This window comes from Emys orbicularis, chromosome 1 (genome assembly GCF_028017835.1).
Source record: "Emys orbicularis isolate rEmyOrb1 chromosome 1, rEmyOrb1.hap1, whole genome shotgun sequence".
Classification (NCBI taxonomy): domain Eukaryota; kingdom Metazoa; phylum Chordata; order Testudines; family Emydidae; genus Emys; species Emys orbicularis.
In genome coordinates, this window is record NC_088683.1 from 218,360,728 (window position 1) to 218,378,070 (window position 17,343).

A 17,343-nucleotide genomic window follows, 5' to 3' on the forward strand; every position below is an offset into this window, starting at 1 on the left:
CAGTACATAGGATTCTTCTGTCCTAAGTGCAGGACTCTGCACTTGTCCTTGTTGAACCTCATCAGGTTTTTTTTGGCCCAATCCTCCAATTTGTCTAGGTCCCTCTGTATCTGATCCCTACCCTCCAACGTATCTACCACGCCTCCCAGTTTAGTGTCATCTGCAAACTTGCTGAGAGTGCAGTCCACACCATCCTCCAGATCATTAATAAAGATATTAAACAAAACCAGCCCCAGGACCGACCCTTGGGGCACTCCGCTTGAAACCGGCTGCCAACTAGACATGGAGCCATTGATCACTACCCATTGAGCCCGACGATCTAGCCAGCTTTCTATCCACCTTACAGTCCATTCATCCAGCCCATACTTCTTTAACTTGGCGGCAAGAATACTGTGGAAGACCGTATCAAAAGCTTTGCTAAAGTCAAGGAATTGTCTGTGTAATTGAAATCTATGATGTATGTTTTGCCCTTCATTGTACACACTTTGCTTATCTGCATAAAAGATTTCCAGATATGCATCTTTATAAAGCTCTAGATATGTTATTATTTCCTATGATCACTTTCTCCCTCTTTTTTTTTTTTTTTTTTTTTTTTAACTACATGAAAAATGTCTCTGTTGTCGTGCTGTGCTGCATATGACATTTCTTATCTCAGGCAATATTGTGCTTCCTAATCCATTTTCTACTCCTTTCCTGCCCTGTTAAGTCTCACCTTTCTTTAGACTGACAAATCAGGAAGCTCTCTAGGAAATACAAATGCCAAAGTGTCAGTTATGCCATTCATATTATATTACAGTTGTTATATATTTACATGCATTTCTCCAGTCTTGTTTCTGATGTGGTTTGTTTGTTTGCTTTTCAACACCTGACATTTCTTTGCACTGCCAATTTTGCTTTCTTTTCATTTTAATGGTCATCCATTCTTTTGTCCACAGACATTTCACAATCTGGGTATCGTTTATAGCATTAAAGCCTACAATTTCACTGAACAAACAAACACTGTTGTAAACAAATGGAGGGAAATGAATTTAGTCTTTTCAGCAAAGGGTGGCTGTAGCTGCTCAGCGTGAGCAGAAGTCACTGCTCTGATTTGGTATACCCCAAACTCAAAATGGCTACTCACCCAGAGATAAGAGCTAGCAGGAACTCGAGATTTCCACTTCATAGGAAATTGCAATATTTAGAAATTTAGTTTTTGTTCCAATTCAGAATAACAGATTTTTCAAAATTTCTCTTGAACTAAAAATCAAAAAAGCAATCATTTTCTAAAACACTGCTACATGGTGTTTCTGAAATGAACTACAGTTCCTCAGACCCTAGCAGCTACTGATTGAAATTCACATTCTTGTCATGTTCACTGCTGGTCTTCAAAAGCAGCAGTGAAACCGCCAAGACTGTCAAGTTCAGTCAGTAGCTACTGGAGCTCCCTGGTTCTGGGGCAATTCCTCCATGCAGAATGCACTGGGACTGAGGACCCTAAGGTTTCAAGACTCTCAGGCCAGCTGGTTCCCAGGGCAGCATAGAAAGGCAGATGTCCTGGGAGTCTGGAAGCACGGGGTCCCCAGCTCTGTGAAGTTTGTTTGGCAGTGCTACCCTGGAGCTGTTGGCCCTGAAAGTCTATCCCTGGACTTCCAGGGTCCTAGCTTTGTGTCAGAGTCTGCAAGCCCTAAGAGATCCCAGGTTTTCCACGCTCCTTGCTTCATGGCAGGGAGCTTGGAAGCACTGAGATCCCTGGCTCCAACAGGAGTTCTCAGAACTTCCACACTTCCAGCTGCAGATCCGGAAGCCAAGTCCTTGTTAGAAGTTGGGCTGCAAGACTTTTTCAGGCTTGTGGCTTCATGGCAGTGCCAATGGGGTGGGTGGAGGGGTGAGAAGGGGCAGATGACTAAGCTGAATCTTTCCACTTTAACGTTTTCTGAGTCAAAAATATTAACCTATTGTTTCAGTCAATGTTCTTAATTTTTCTAACTGGTCTCTTGCTTTCACATTTACAAGTTTGAAAAGACTTCAGTCCAGATCCTTGCCTCACTAAGGCTACATTGTGCTGCTCTGAATCCCCAGGTGGCATAGAGCTTGAGATAGACCAGGTGTAAGGGGTGCATGGCTGGGAAAGGCTGGAACTTACTTGTGCTCTAGTGATCCCTGACTGTTGTAAACACACTTGTGCCATATACAGCAGCACCAAAATTTATAGACACTTTTTCTTCCTGTTCTCACCTCTCACCACCCCAAACTGTGGCCCCAAATAGGCAGTCCCAAGGATCTTATTCATATCTTTCATTAGATGCACTGAGTACAAAAAACAATGACATACAATTCAAATTTAAAGATGGCAATTCTCCTCTTGTCTTCTCTGCTTATGCTGAAGTGATTCAGACCTCAGGTGCCACTTGACACAGGACTAACCAACTAATGCTCACTTCGGATGAATATTTTACCAGCACACCATTATACCGTTCCCTGATTGGTTGAATTAAAATGAATATACAAATAAAACAAAAGAGTTCCTATTGTCTCTGAAGCTAGTTATCAGCTCCTTTTAAAGTTATAATGTTGCAGAGAACAACTTCACTTTGTGACTGACAGACACACTATTCTGGGTTTGGCATCAGATATGAAAATAATGAATTAATCTAAATAAACACCCAAATGATAAAAAGTTAAAAATATGCTTTTTTTACCAACACCAAGAGTTGTAATTATTGTGAATGTATGTGCTGAATTGATGGTTGAGTCTGAAGAAATTCTGTAAAATATTTTCAGTCTGGAGGGTGTGAAGAGCTGTGTATGGAGGGAACAGAAGAATATAAAAAAGTATTTGGTTCTGGTGTTTGTGGGCTTTCCTAGGGGAGAATAAAGTAATAGTGTAGCTCTTACAGCATAGCAGTGATTACAAAGCATTTCTTACGCCAATATTTTCAAACTTGGTGCCGAAAGCTAGGTACTGATACCTGAGATTTTCAAAGGCATCCAAGGGGGCTAGATGCCTACCTTTCACTATAAGTCAATGGGAGATGTGTGCCTTTGAAAAACCTCTCCCTACGTCCATAACTGGGTACCTAAATAAGTGTCCCAGTTTTCAGTGGAGCTGAGCTTCTACAGCTTATGCTTGCTTTGGCCAGGATTTTAACAATGGCTGCCTATACTTAGGCTCCTAAATCCTTGTATTGCTGCCTAACCATCAATGTAAGCCTAACTTTAGGCATTCTGTTGTGAAACTCCTGGGTATCAGTGCTTCTAACATCGCTCTTGGTACTTCTGCCTCAGCTCCACTGCACATGAAGGTTTACATTATTAAAATAAAACTGGTACGCATGTCCTGAATCCTTTGTGACTTCTGTATTCTCTCCTTCTGTTCTGCAGTCCTCCTCCTTCAAACCTTTGCCAAGCCCAGTTTCCTGGTTCACCGCCCTGCCTGACCACTCTCCAGATCTTCGGATGCATAGAATGGAACATATATTGAGGAGATATATATACACATACAGAGAGCATGAACAGGTGGGAGTTGTCTTACCAACTCTGAGAGGCCAATTAAGTAAGAGAAAAAAACTTTTGAAGTGCTCTCTGTATGTGTACATATATCTCCTCAATATATGTTCCATTCTATGCATCCGAAGAAGTGGGCTGTAGCCCATGAAAGCTTATGCTCAAATAAATTTGTTAGTCTCTAAGGTGCCACACGTACTCCTGTTCTTTTTGCGGATACAGACTAACACAGCTGCTACTCTGAAAACTGCAGTAATGGGTATTATGCAGAAAACTATGCATTGGGTACTGGACTGTAATCCATGTGCTCATTCATATATGCCACTGAGCAACTCTTGGATAATCATGATCACTCCTGGTCTGGACTTGATTTTAACTGGCAGCCTCTCTGGCTCCTTACCAATGCCCTGGAGCCACCCTGCCCCACTCTTCATCTTTGAACACAGAAGGAAGGAGGTTTCTCCTCTCCTCAGTCCACTGCCATAGTCTGTAACCATGCTTAGGAACAAATTTTATAAATAGGGCAACTAATATACAGGGAAGGGGGGGACTTGAATTAGATAAAATAGTGTTCTGAATATATAATATACACCCTTGAATTTTAATAATGATTAATTATTGTAGATATTTCCAATGTTTGTTTAGAAAAACAGTATTTCCTAAATACTGAGTTTTTTTTAAATATCACTTACCAATAAATATTGACAATCTGCCACTATTACTAGAAGTTTTATTTAAAAGTCAAAAGTAGATAAATGCTAACTGTACAAGCTACATATTGGACAAAATCTAGAAAAGAAAAATAATCTACCCTGGTCTTCTATGAATTCAGAATAAAGAGAGGAGAAAAAAATCCAAGCATACATTTAAAAGGTTATCACTAAAGAATAGGTTAGCATTGCACTTGTGAACCTTTCTCCCAAAGGCTTTATAGATTCTTATGGTTCACCAACCAAATGTCAATAGACCAATCCACCACAGCCACCTTTGCTGTAGCTGCTGCTGTTCCTGTATCTAGCATTTCTAATCCACTATCCATCAAAACAGAACAATATAGTGTCAAAACTCATTGGTAACTGGACTAGTATTGGTATTAAACAAAACACCAGCTCCCTGTCTGCTACTGTTACTTGTCCACGGCTACTCAAATAATTAAATGACAAAAATTTGCATTGATAAATTCGTCTCCTATTAAACCTGTGGCTGAAGAGTTCCTAGCTATGGTAGGAATTCTAGGCTGAATCATGTTTGTGTCATACAGGCACAATTCTATTGAATGCAGAGGGATCTACTAAAAAGAGAATCATAAGTATACCCAAGGGGTGGGTATGAGCTACAAAACTTGGATTTAAATTTTCACAGATTTAAGGGTATTGGATATGGTGTTTTGATTCCAACCCATCTCTTATATACACACGTAGGAATGAATTCTTTCTTGTCATTCTGGTTGGTGTACAATCCATGTTGATATACTGGAATAAGGATTTTTGCTAACTTTGATCTTCTATTGCCACATAACTATTTACTTCATTTGGGGATTCTGGCTCATATCTGGTCCAACTTACTAGTGATCAAAACTGTTACCACCTAATGGATTTTGGTAGCATATCTGAAATCTGTTGGTGGTCTCAATCATATTCTCCTAAATGGGGAATCACATAAATAAATCAGATCTGCCCTGGGTGTGAGGCATTTGATGTCTCTTTAGAAAATCTCAGTCTAAATTCATTGTTCCCAGGGGCAGGAGTCTCTTGCCCCAATAACTGAAATTTATTGGAAGATCTGTAAATGAATCTTGATCTGTTTCTGAGGAGATGATATTTTTGGGTAAAGGTGAAGCGTCACTCAAGCTTCATGACAGCCTTACCAATCTCCATAATCCTTGAATTCAGAGACCTTGCCTGCTATAAATCATTTATATTTTAATCCTGTCCAGCAATTCATGTTACTCTCCTGTGATTGGCAGTAAACTTGAAAACAGTGTCCTGGGGTTTAGGTAATGAATTTTTATGCTTACCTTTCCCAGAGGAACTTTCAAGGTTTCCCCAGGCAGCTGGCTAATCAGACTTTGCTCGGCCTGATTAACCAAGATAAGAGTATTTTATTTAAGAAATAGTTTCATAACAAAACGACTCATCTCCTCCATCTCAAGATTAAGGCATATTGGAAAAAATTACCTGTAAATGCCATTTTTTGGTCTGTATTTTATAAAAAGGATTTTTTTCTACTCTGCCTTCATTGACAAGAAGCCTGAAAATGAAATTCTGTGAAAATAAGGAATATTCTACAATTGTTAGTAATGTGCTGGGTTTTTTCTCTTGAGAAGGAAATATGAACTCTAATTTTTCACAGATAGGGAAATCAATCTGTTTTTTTCGAAACACTATTTTTTTTCTGAAATTAACAATTTGGGGAGTCTTGAAAGCAATCTTCACTGTGCTATTCAAGGATGTGGATGTGTAAATGTTGTTGCACTATTTATAACAAATGGAAATGTTTCAGAAATTCATCTATAGAAATTAATGTGTGTGTGTGTGTGTGTGTACGTGTATGTATATATATAAGTTGCTGTGCTGTCTGTCTCAGAAAGATCTTCCCAAATCAAATAACTTCCTCCATAACGGAACACAGCAGCTGCTTATTTGTCCTCAGCCTTCACATTGAGAGATGACTCCAAAGGTTTCTTTAGAGATTATTAATTAAAAATTGCTATGACAGCCAATGTCATTGTGTCCTGCTTTGCATTATTATCATTTTAAATATTTATACTATAATAGCACCTAAGGCTCTCCAATCAGGACAGGTGCCCAAATGTGTTAGGTGCTGAACAAACATATGTGAAGACACACAGTGCCTGCAAGGAAGAGTTTACATTATAGAAATGAATGTATCTTATACTTAAATAAGTTCTATCTTATCTCCAATGTAATGTAAATTGATTTAATTATTGCATATTTTGAAAGTTCCTTCTAAACAGCTGCGTTTTCAAAAGTGCCTAAATCCCATTTACAAACACGACTTATGCACTTAGCTGCCTAAGTCCCATTGGTATTCACTGGAAGTCATAAACATTTGGTAATTATCACCAGAGCTATTAATTTTTCCACTTCAGTGCTGATGAACCATGTTAACCAAATAGCTGAGGGTTCAAGAGGCACAACATTACATAATATATTAAAATGAATGATGAAATTAGCATTGAGTTTCCACTCTCTAGTACCTCTCAGTGGTAGATTAGGCTCTAGAACTAGCACAATTCTGTTTTGCAGGCTACGTTTCCAAAAGCCACTAGTGATTTTTTGGATGCCACAATTTGAGTGTTCAACTTTTCACCTTAAAAGGCTCTGGTTTATAGAACACAGCTCTCTGAAGATTATTTGCTATGTAACATGTTTCAGGTTGTGCTCCCAAAATCACTAGTCACTTTTGAAAATGTATAAGTCTCCAGCAGTAGTAGCTTTTCAGCAGTGACTTGAAAATGTACATTGAAATTATAATGGGTAAACTTCCCAGAGTTTGAGAACAGGTTTTGCAAACTGTGTGAAGCCTTCTTGAGCCATAGTACTTGGTTTTTGTTATTTAAGGTTGTAACTGTTTCCATTTTAAATTCTGTTTTGACCGCCAGTCTAACTTTTTCAATACATTCTTTTTTTGATGCATTCTTTTTTTCAATACATTCTTTGTTTTGTCTCTAGCCTGACAATTTTTGGGAAAGTTTGAGGCTATTCAGAAAGGGTCATTTCTGAATATAGGACTTAAATAAAGGTGTTTTTACTTTTTTGGAGAGCTTTCCAATACTTTTTGTCTAAAGCATCATCTCAAAAATGGGTTGGTCTAGAAACTCTGAGAAACTTTCTTAAATATTCTAGTTTTTAGGAATAATTTTTAAAGGGCGTATGGATAATTCTGATAGGTGTCATGTTTCTCTTGAGTTAGCAAGTTTTTTTTTTTTTTTTCTTGGACAGCTTAAGGATCTTAAAATTGTCTACATACCTGGTGGTACTTTTAAGCTCCGCCACGCAAATGGCTGATTAAAAGAATAGTTTTACTCAGGTGTCAGGGCAGAATCTGAATGCAATAGGGTAGCACAGGTCAACAGAAGAGAGTGTTTTCCTACAGAAAACACTATTGCTGTGATCATTCAAGATTTGGGCATAGAGTTTAGAAGAAAGAAAAGAAAAATCACAGCCAGATTGACTTTCAGATCCCTAGTTGATTTTTTCATGTCTGGCAATAGATGATCAACTACTTCTTGTGACTAAATAATCCAAAGAATATAGCCTCTTTTCCCCCTGATTGCCAGTCTATCCTGATATCTGCGCATTGTAATTATTTGTGTATTTGCCTAATAAAATGGACAAACCATTTTCAGCATATGGGTATAAGGATGCCCGGACTAGAACCTATGATTGCAGAGCCTGGGACCACTGACATTCTCACAGTGCTGCGCAGAGGCACATCCAGGAAGTACTGTGGATAATAGGTGCCACGGGGAGTACCACCCAAGGGAGCTAGACAGGACCTTTGGCCCTCTGGTTGGACAACTTCCCTATTTAACCCTAGAGGGTCTCCCTGGAAGTTGTCTGGACAACAATTTAGACTTCAGGCCTCCTGCAACTCCTGACCTCTGGCTTCCAATCATACCCTGACTCTGACCATGACTCTTGTTTCCAGACTTTAGCCTCCTACTGCCTCCCCTCTCCAATTTCCAACCCCAGCCTGACTTTGACCCCAACTCTTGTTTATTGAATCTGGCTCTGGTAATTCCTCTGACCCCTGCTCACTTACTGCCGTCCCTGACATATGGACTCAAGCCCAGCTCTGACTGCTAGGTCAGAGCGCTTATGTCCTGGTATCTTACAGTTTGCCCAGATCCACTTCTGACCCCTCTATAGAAGCCCCTTAACAGGGATATGGAATGGGTGGAGTCTACCATCACCCACGGGACCCCACAGGATACCAGTTCTGCAGGAGTGGGTTTGGAAACTGGTTTTGGAAACTGCCACAAGTTCAGGGGATTCCTGAATCAGTGTTATTGCCTTTTCCTGCTCCGCCCTTGAATGTACCAGGCCAGGGTGAGAATTAGTGATGAGTTGGCTAGCTGGAGAAGGACTGGATTGGGCTTCCACCTGCTGGAGCAGGATTGTGTACTAGAATGCCTTCCTGCAAGCATTTCCTGCAATTTACTACAACCCTCATTGTGCTCACTCAGTGGAAGCCACACTTTGAAGGCTTCAGCAAGGGGAAGGGCCAGTGGCCTCATGTCCAGTTCCATTGATTCGCAGCTGATGTCGAGTGCAATTGAGGCAGCCCAACTGCATCGCTTTCAGTGTGGATTAGTGAGGAAGTAAAAAATGAGCCAACCCATGTTGAGAGCCCGACCTTCTTAGATGCTTTCACTGATCTCTCTCTTTGCATTGAGAACTGGCTTCGTGAATGAAAGGAGAAGAGGAGGGGCACCCTGCCACCACTTTATCCACACCAAAACCCCCAGGGTCCAACTATTAACTGGTGCAGGTTGATCTGGGCCACTGATGGTTGACCCTGGAAGAAAAGGAATGGTGACGGCATAACAACATATGCTTTTATTGTGAAGCACAAACACATGCCATTGCTTCTTGCCTATTTTGGATGTCTACCTGAAAGAAATTGGGAAACGAGTGAGCCCAGGCCATATAGGGCCGGCCTGGACACCACCAAGGGACTATGTTCCGACATTATCCCTAGCCCTCAAGAGAAACCTGATCCAGGATACCTGGGTCCTCCCCACACTTACGAGTACAAATAAAGTTACATACTACAGATGGGGCCAAATTGATTTCCCCCTCAGTGGACCCTGATTAATTCCAGGTCTACCAGTAACTTCATAGATGGTAAAGCCGCTTGAGTGCTACAGTTCCCACTCAATCTAAGCTTACATCAGTCCTTGTAAAGATGGTAGATGGATCCCTCCTGTCCTTGGGGTCAGTGACACAGGAAACAGTACCCCCAGAGGCTGTAATCCCAGCCCACTTGGGAAGTGCTACAGTTCAATGTGATCCATTCGCCACACTTCCCTCTAATACTTGGCATTGCCAGTTTGAAGGAGCATGTCCCTTTCATCTCCTCGTGAGAGAAGAGGATCAACTTTCCCTCTGAATACTACCCAGGGGACTGCCAGCATGCAGCCGGCCCCAACCCTCTGGTCCTGGACTCCTGCAGCCAATCAGAAGTGACAGCACCTGTGGGGGAAATCTAGATGGTGGCAGCTAGCCAGAAGGCATCACACCCAACCCTGAGTCCCCATCTCCCTGAAAAATATTGGGATCATGCGGACGTTTTTGAAAAGAAAAATGCAGACACGCTACCTCTGCACTGGGATTATGACTGGCACATAGACCTCCAATCTGGGGAGAAGGTCCCATGTGAACATTATGCAATGTCAATGCCCTTCATGCATACATCCAGGACAACCTGGCCATGGGCTTCATCTGGTGCTCCACCTCCCTAGCAGAGGCTCTGGTCCTTTTAATTATGAAAAAGAATGGAATGCTATGCCATTGTGTAGACTAGTGGGCCTTAAACCAGGTGATGGTCCGAAACCGGTATCCCCTGTCCTTAATCTTGGAGTTATTGGATCATGTGTGATCTGCCAGAATTTTCACCAAACTGGACCTCCAGGATGCTTACAACCTTGTGGTCATCAGGGCTGGAGACAAATTGAAGATTGACTTTCAAACCCACTCTGGGCAATTTGAATACTGACCTGATACTACCTCTCATCTCCAATCTCTGATCCCAGCCTGACTTTGACCCCGACTCTTGCATATTGATCTCAGCTCTGGTGATTCCTCCGAACTCTGCTCACCGACTACCATCCCTGACATTTGGACTTCAGCTCAGCTGTGACTGTTAGGCCAGACTGTGTATGCCCTGGTCCCTTACAATGGGGTATTTGCAAACTCTTCATTTTGACCATTTGTTGCTTGCGGTATATGTTTAGTCATGTGGTACTGTATCTGCCATTCTGATTAGTGAATAAAAAGATATGAACAAGATAAAACCAAAATGCTGTTCAGAACTCAAAAATATTCACAAAGTTTGGTTTTGGTGGGTTTTTTTTTTTTTTTTTTTTTTTTGTCTTGTAGAATTCAACCAGCCACAACTTGGAGTTAGAAAAAAATCATTTATATTTTAAAATGAGTATGTTTGATCTTTCAATCACTGATACTGTAAACATGGAACTCAAATGCCATTTTTGCAGTCACTTTTTAAGAGTAGAACTGAACTTCAAAGCTCAAATATAATCAAACAATAAAAATAGATTCTACATAATATTTTGTGAAATATGAGTTTGTCAGAGAAATTGGACAATGTAAAACAATTGGTAATGAGTCAATGGAATAATTTAGTGGGCAATGCTAATTAAAAGATAAAAATATACGACATATGAGTTCAAACGCTTAAGTATTGGGGAAACAAGTGATTGAAGGGTGGAGAAAAATCAGAAAGGTGGAATCAAGATAAACCAAAGGTACAGTTGGCCATGCTGGGCCAGATGCCCTTTGCCTGCTCAAAAATGTATGGAGAATTAATGTATAATGTCTGCTCTCATGCTTTTCAAATTCCAAGAAGGAGAATCAGGTACCACCTTGTAGTGCTGTTGCACCAGTGATAAGAATAAATGAATGTGAACTGAATTTTTTTCTGCCCCTTAGCTAAACTAGGAGAGATTTGACAGTAAAACCTCATTGGTATGGATATCTCTTGGCCTTCTGCCAATGCTTATGTTTAAGCATTGTTGGGATTAATAATAAATTTCTTATACAACAGTCTTTTTACATCTTGATTTACTGAACTGAGCGCAGGAGGTAAATTTTAATGCCAAATAAAGGAACTACTTGAAAGAGCTACCACATTACTTACATTTGTACAAATTGTTATTGACTTGAATGTTGGGTTAGATCAACCTTTTTTCCTGCTGGCGTATCACGGCTATGCACAGAGAATCAGATCTGCTGGTACATGCTGGTTGTGTCCAAGTAAAGAGATGGCATGTAATTACTAGACTTATACTATCATATCTAACATTCATAAACTTTGTTTTTGTTAAATATCTTTCATGGACATCATAGAGCTTAGGCTATGTAGAACAGTGACTGTTTCTGAGGAGTCAGGGAATTCAGACATTATGCAGTTACCTTTCACATTTACCTAATCATCAGAAAAATCTGTGATTTTTTCCACAGAACCAAAGAGCATTAAAATGTTGTATAATCTATAACTATTAAACTACTAAGGTTGCCCATGTTAGCTGCAACATTAACATGGTCCAAAAGAAAATGTAGCTTACTTGATTTTCTGTTCCTTGTCCTACCTAATGAAGGTCACTCAGTCAGACTGTACAGTACTTGCAGTTACACTGAAGAAGAATTACCTAAGAAATTTGTGTGAATGAAAAAACAATTACCATATGAAACCTTGTCTCTTTCTCATTGGTATGCAAGTTTGATAGGAAACTTTGGAGCTGATATAATGCTCTAATTAGTCTCCAGAGGACTCACATGGACAGTTGACCGCTCATTAGTCTGTCAACTTCCTTTGAAATTGATTGGGTTTTTTTCAATTGCATACTTTCTAGTATGGAAACAGAAATGATCTATGTTAATATATTTTCCAGATATTGCAACTGCCTATCCAGATAAGAAGTCAATCTTAATGTACGTGACATCACTCTTCCAAGTTCTACCCCAGCAAGTCACCATTGAAGCCATCCAGGAAGTGGAAACATTGCCACGGCAATCAAAGGTCACTAGAGAAGAACACATACAATTACGTCATCAACAACGCTTCTCTGAACAGGTGAGTGTCACACTTCATGGCAGCTGCACTTGTTTTTCCAGTCAGTGGTCAGCAAAGCACCCATGCTCAGGCTTCCAGCTCCCCAGCTGTTGCTTCTCTTGGGTGAAGACCTGCATCTCTCTCCCTTCTGACCAGGGTATTTCCAGGCTGTACTGTTCTGTGCCTTTGCTGTATGTTTCCCAACAAAGGCAGTCTGCCTAAACACACCTGCTTGCTTTCTCTTCAGAGACTGATAACAGCATGATTGCTACAGATATAAGTTACTACTCAGAGTTTTCTAAGCAAGTCCACTTTATTTTTAAGGTAAAAAGCATTACAGAGAACATATATTAAAAACAATAAATGAACCTATATACATGCGAATAAAACTTACCAGACATCACCCCAACTTTAACATGGGATCTGGCAGTATGAGTCCTTCAACTCCTCACCATAGGAAAGTCCTTGTGAACTTAAAATTTCTTCACAGCTTTAGCTCAGAACAAGCACCCCCATGACAAGTTTAGTCTAACCTTTTATCTGGAGTTTCCAGAAGCAGTTTGCTAATGTACAAACAGTCTCTCTCTTCAGGGCATATCTTCAAAAGGTTGGGTTTGGAGGGGGAGAATTTGAATTCCCCTCACCTCAAAGTATTTCCTAAGGAAATACACTTGACTCACTTCCTAAAAGGCCTTTGTATTTCCTTGTGTCTTCCAGAGATTGCATTTATCTTGTCTTCCTGCTAAAGAAGTTCCATACAATCTCTCAATAGTGTATACACATTTCAGTTTGTAATACCAGAACTGCAAAAATGCTACCCTTAATTCAGTAAGGTCTGTCCAGGTTATTACAGGATATTGTTTGTCTGTCTGTCACAGTGAGTTCTTTCACGTTTCTGCTCACAACATGATCGTTTATGTTTCAAGAGGGCCAGGGAGAGAGAGAGAGAGAGAGAATCTTCAGGCATATCTGTAACTTCAGTGAACAAATTTATCAAATAGAAATGTCTGCATGAACTTTATTTTGTATTGCTTTGCATGCAGTATTGGGCTGTTTTAAAGTAAAAAATCAGCAGATTTTTGCTTTGTATTTCTACTTTATAATATCAGATATATTCTCTTCAAAAGCATGTCATAAATATTTTGGTTTTTGAGAAGGAGCAGAATAAAGGGTAAGGGTGTCGCAAATGTTATTAAATAACAAGTATGGTTGTTTCTCTTTTTTTAAAAAAATGCTGTACCATTCTAACATATCAATAATCATTCTAAACGATGGTCTGTTGAAATAAAAATGCTGTTTATATGAAGTAACATAGACGTAAGACATGGAATAACTGTTGTCTATTCTGTTTATTAAATGTGTTTTCATTGGTTGACGTTTAATTTAAACTGACTAGTGTTTGAGCTCAGCTGTGCTCATCTACAGTTTGCCCTTTTAGAGCACCAAAGTCACACAGGCACTTTCTCTTGTGCTTGTTACCTCAGTTTTGCTTCTGAATCTGAATCTCTGCTGAAGTGGTTGGAGACTTAGACCTAATTTACTCACTCCATTGAGTTAACTCTGTGTCTTGCTTATGGGAGACTCAGTCCCATTCATGGTAGTTGAGCTGATGAATGCTGGCTTCATTTATTCAAGACTTACTACCAGGCTACTTGTTTTCAGCTTTAGCTGGATTATAGAGAAAGATCTTTCACTTAGTACTGGCATTATGCCTGGCAGCTCAAGCAGGAGTCCTTCTGACTTTCGTGATGGGATGTCAGACTAAATGAAAACACCTCCCTACTTTCTGCCTAATTTTGACTGCTGCATGCTAACGCTATCTCTAAGATTAACTGCTGGTGCCCTCTCTTGTTTCCCTTCTTTTGTTCTTGAAAACAATACTTTACTCCTGTACTCTACATGTTTATCAATGTATGTCTGCTTTTTTCCCCTTAATTTCTTCTTCTTAGATCACAGTCAGTGTAGCACAAGGTCATGTGCACACCCCTTCACCACCTCCTAAACCTCGCTTCAAAAGCTATGCGTACACACAAGCTGCTTATGTCATGTCCTCTGACCAAAAAGGGAGGCAGTTCCCTCCACAGGTCTGTCAACATTACTGTTTGTTGTGAAAATTATTCTAATCTGCCTATGCTTGCTGTGAAATTGTGTGTGTACTTTGCTTTTTCCTATCTCAGTGATCTACCTTTTTCAATTTTGTTAGGTTCTATCAAGTGGTGCCTTTTTGCTGAACACTTCAATCTGACTGGCAAAAATGTGTCATGCTATTTTTTTAAATGTTAAGCAACGTTCAAATACTGACATGCTGTTAGAAATTGTCTTCTTTTTTCTGTTGTACTTGGTTTTAGAAATGTTAAAAATAATTTTTATTTTAAAAGCCAACTCCAATTTAAATGTAAGAGGTATTCGACACACTTGACAGTCAATGTTTTTGAAGGTAGTTTGTTTCTAGAAAAGCAGATATATTTTCAATTTTTTTCTGTGTTCATTAAAGAAAATGTTGCATAATGATTTTCAGTGAGCTCAGGTAGTTGAGGGGAGAGGACAGGGAAAATATTCACTGTGAATGTTCTTTATATGACCTGATTTAACTTAGATAATAAAATACTATAGATATACCATAGTTTTAAATATCCCACAAACAGATTCCCTCCAAAGTCAAGATCAGAGACTATGCACCTCCTTGAATTCATTCAGTGCAACTCAGTGCAGCGAGAAAAAGAGGTTAGGAATCCTCTTACTAGGTATTTTCAGATTTCTCATTATTACATAGTTCAAAAAGTGTAAGAACTGTAGTGTCATGTAGATTGTCATAAAATGTATAATGTGGTATGATGGCCTTGAATTTCTTTTGGAAAAGAAAACTGCATCTATTTGGCTCAGCATAGCAATTTGAGTTCTGTAGTGGGGGAGCCAGCCATTCTGTCTAAGTTGTAAAAATATATTTGAAAAAAACATTTTTAATTCAACGCCCTGTTTGAGTCTTCTGTTATGGTGTCGGATACTTTGCTGAACAATGACGTCATTTATGGAGCCCATGAAGAAAATCCTTTACAAATTTCCACACACCTTTGCTGAAGACGTAACATCAATCATGCTACTGTAATGATTAATACAACAGTTAAAGTGTTTAATGTTGACACAGTTAATTTCTTCTACTGAAATATTAAACTAATACTATAACAGATTGGAAATGGATGATGTAGCTTGACTTTTCATAATCCTAGCCACCATTAGATATTTTTTAACCTTTAGAACAATACAATGGAAGTCATATGTACACAAAATAACTCACAAAAATATCTGAGTAACAAAAGAACGTATTTGCATCATTCAATCCTTGTTCCTATGTTCCAGTCCTCAGAAAAGATCAAAAGTTATAAATCTGGGATTTATATCTTCTGTGTGTTCAGCATGATGATAATTACTTTATTTGGATTCTATTATAATAGGGACTGTACAAACATTGCTAATTGCTTGTCCCTGTACCCCCAAAGAGCTTACAGTATAATAGCTGAGACATAACAGGTGGATGAGACAAACAGGATGCACCCACCATGCTTATCAGTGCAATTCTTAGCCAGTTAGTAGTAACGATTACAACTTGCCACCTGTTTAGCCATTATTAGAGAACAACACTCCTTTAGCAGGTACTCTTACTGATAAAGAAAACGACCAAGTTTCCAGTTAGCTGTTAACCTCTCATCTTTTAATCGACGTGTCAAGGTTTAAGATGAAGAACTTTACTTCCTAATCCAGGAAACAGCCCACAGTGAAAATTGATGCTATATATGTATGAAGGTGAGATATTTTCATAATCCCACCTGTCTAAGCCAGTTCATTTTTTTTTCTTTCTTGTAAGCAATAAAGGTTACTTCTGGACTCTCACTGGCTCTCCAAATCTTTTCCAAACTGATTGTGATCATAATTTTCAGAATGAAGAAGATGAAGTCTCTAGATTCATTGCTACCATGATGAGCTTCTGATCAAAGCCAGTTCTGTTGAAGAGTCTGTGGTAGGCACATCAGTGTTAATCCAACTTCTCTTTTTCCATACTACTTTCTTAAATTCCCATCTGGTTAATTTCAGAATAAGATATCTCACTTTGTAGTTTACCCCTAGGAAAACTCAAAAGTCTCTTTCACTTGATCTACCAGTTTCAAAGACCTTCCCAGGTGACTGGCTGGCAAGATCTTCATCTCCTAGAGATGATGGTTTTCTGTGTTGATACACAGGCAATCATTCCTCTCAGACTTCTGCCGTCTTTCATCTTTATAGAACTATAATTACAAGCTCCTGAGTCTAAGTTTCACTCTAAGAGACTCAAAGGAGAGATGTCTTTCATTAAGATAGTGACTATCCAAGAAGAATCTTCTGCAGCACTCTGCTGAAACTGCATCTGATCTAAATTACCTCAGGTGCTAGTGTCTTCATTTGGGGTGTTTGGTGGAGTTATGATTAGGGGAAATGGTCCGGTAAGATATCTAGTCAAAGCATGAATGTGAACTACTTGGAACTCAAAACAGCTGCAAGTGCAATAAGAACACTTTCCAAATACTTTGAAACATCTTTCTCTAATTCTGTTGTAAAGCCACTACAGGATGACTGTTGCATATGTCAGCTGCCAAAGGGGGCAAAATATGATCAGAAATAATAAACTTCTGTATTGGCCAGAAAGAAGAAAGTTTGCACCCAAAGCACTTTACCTGAGAATATGGAATGTCACTCTCCCGCCTGATGAGCAGACTATGCAAGACCTGCACCCCATTCCTATTATCAATTATCTTCCTCAGAAGCCCCTCCACTCACTACCATCACAGAAGTCAATCACTGGCAACAAACACTGGTGAGTGCAGAGTCTATTTGTCTTTCCCCTCAGCCCAAACAGACTGGACAACAGTCATACTATGTCACACAGCCAATCTTTTCCGACCTTCCTCTCCTCCAACCATGTGTTCCAGGAACAGCCAAGATATCTCTGCGGCCACTGGTCTTTGGAAGCCCCTAGAGTTGAGTGGCCCCCACCACAGCAGCAAC

General features: G+C 39.6%; 1 protein-coding gene across 1 annotated transcript in view; it reads left to right on the forward strand.

Moving 5' to 3' along the window:
- DMD (dystrophin) overlaps window positions 1–17,343 on the forward strand; it is a 1,466,768-nt gene that overhangs the window by 90,967 nt on the left and 1,358,458 nt on the right. The window contains exons 3-4 of the mRNA XM_065405744.1: window positions 12,146–12,327; window positions 14,256–14,390. Coding sequence (XP_065261816.1) covers window positions 12,146–12,327; window positions 14,256–14,390 — 317 coding nt within the window. The remainder of the gene's footprint in view (window positions 1–12,145; window positions 12,328–14,255; window positions 14,391–17,343) is intronic.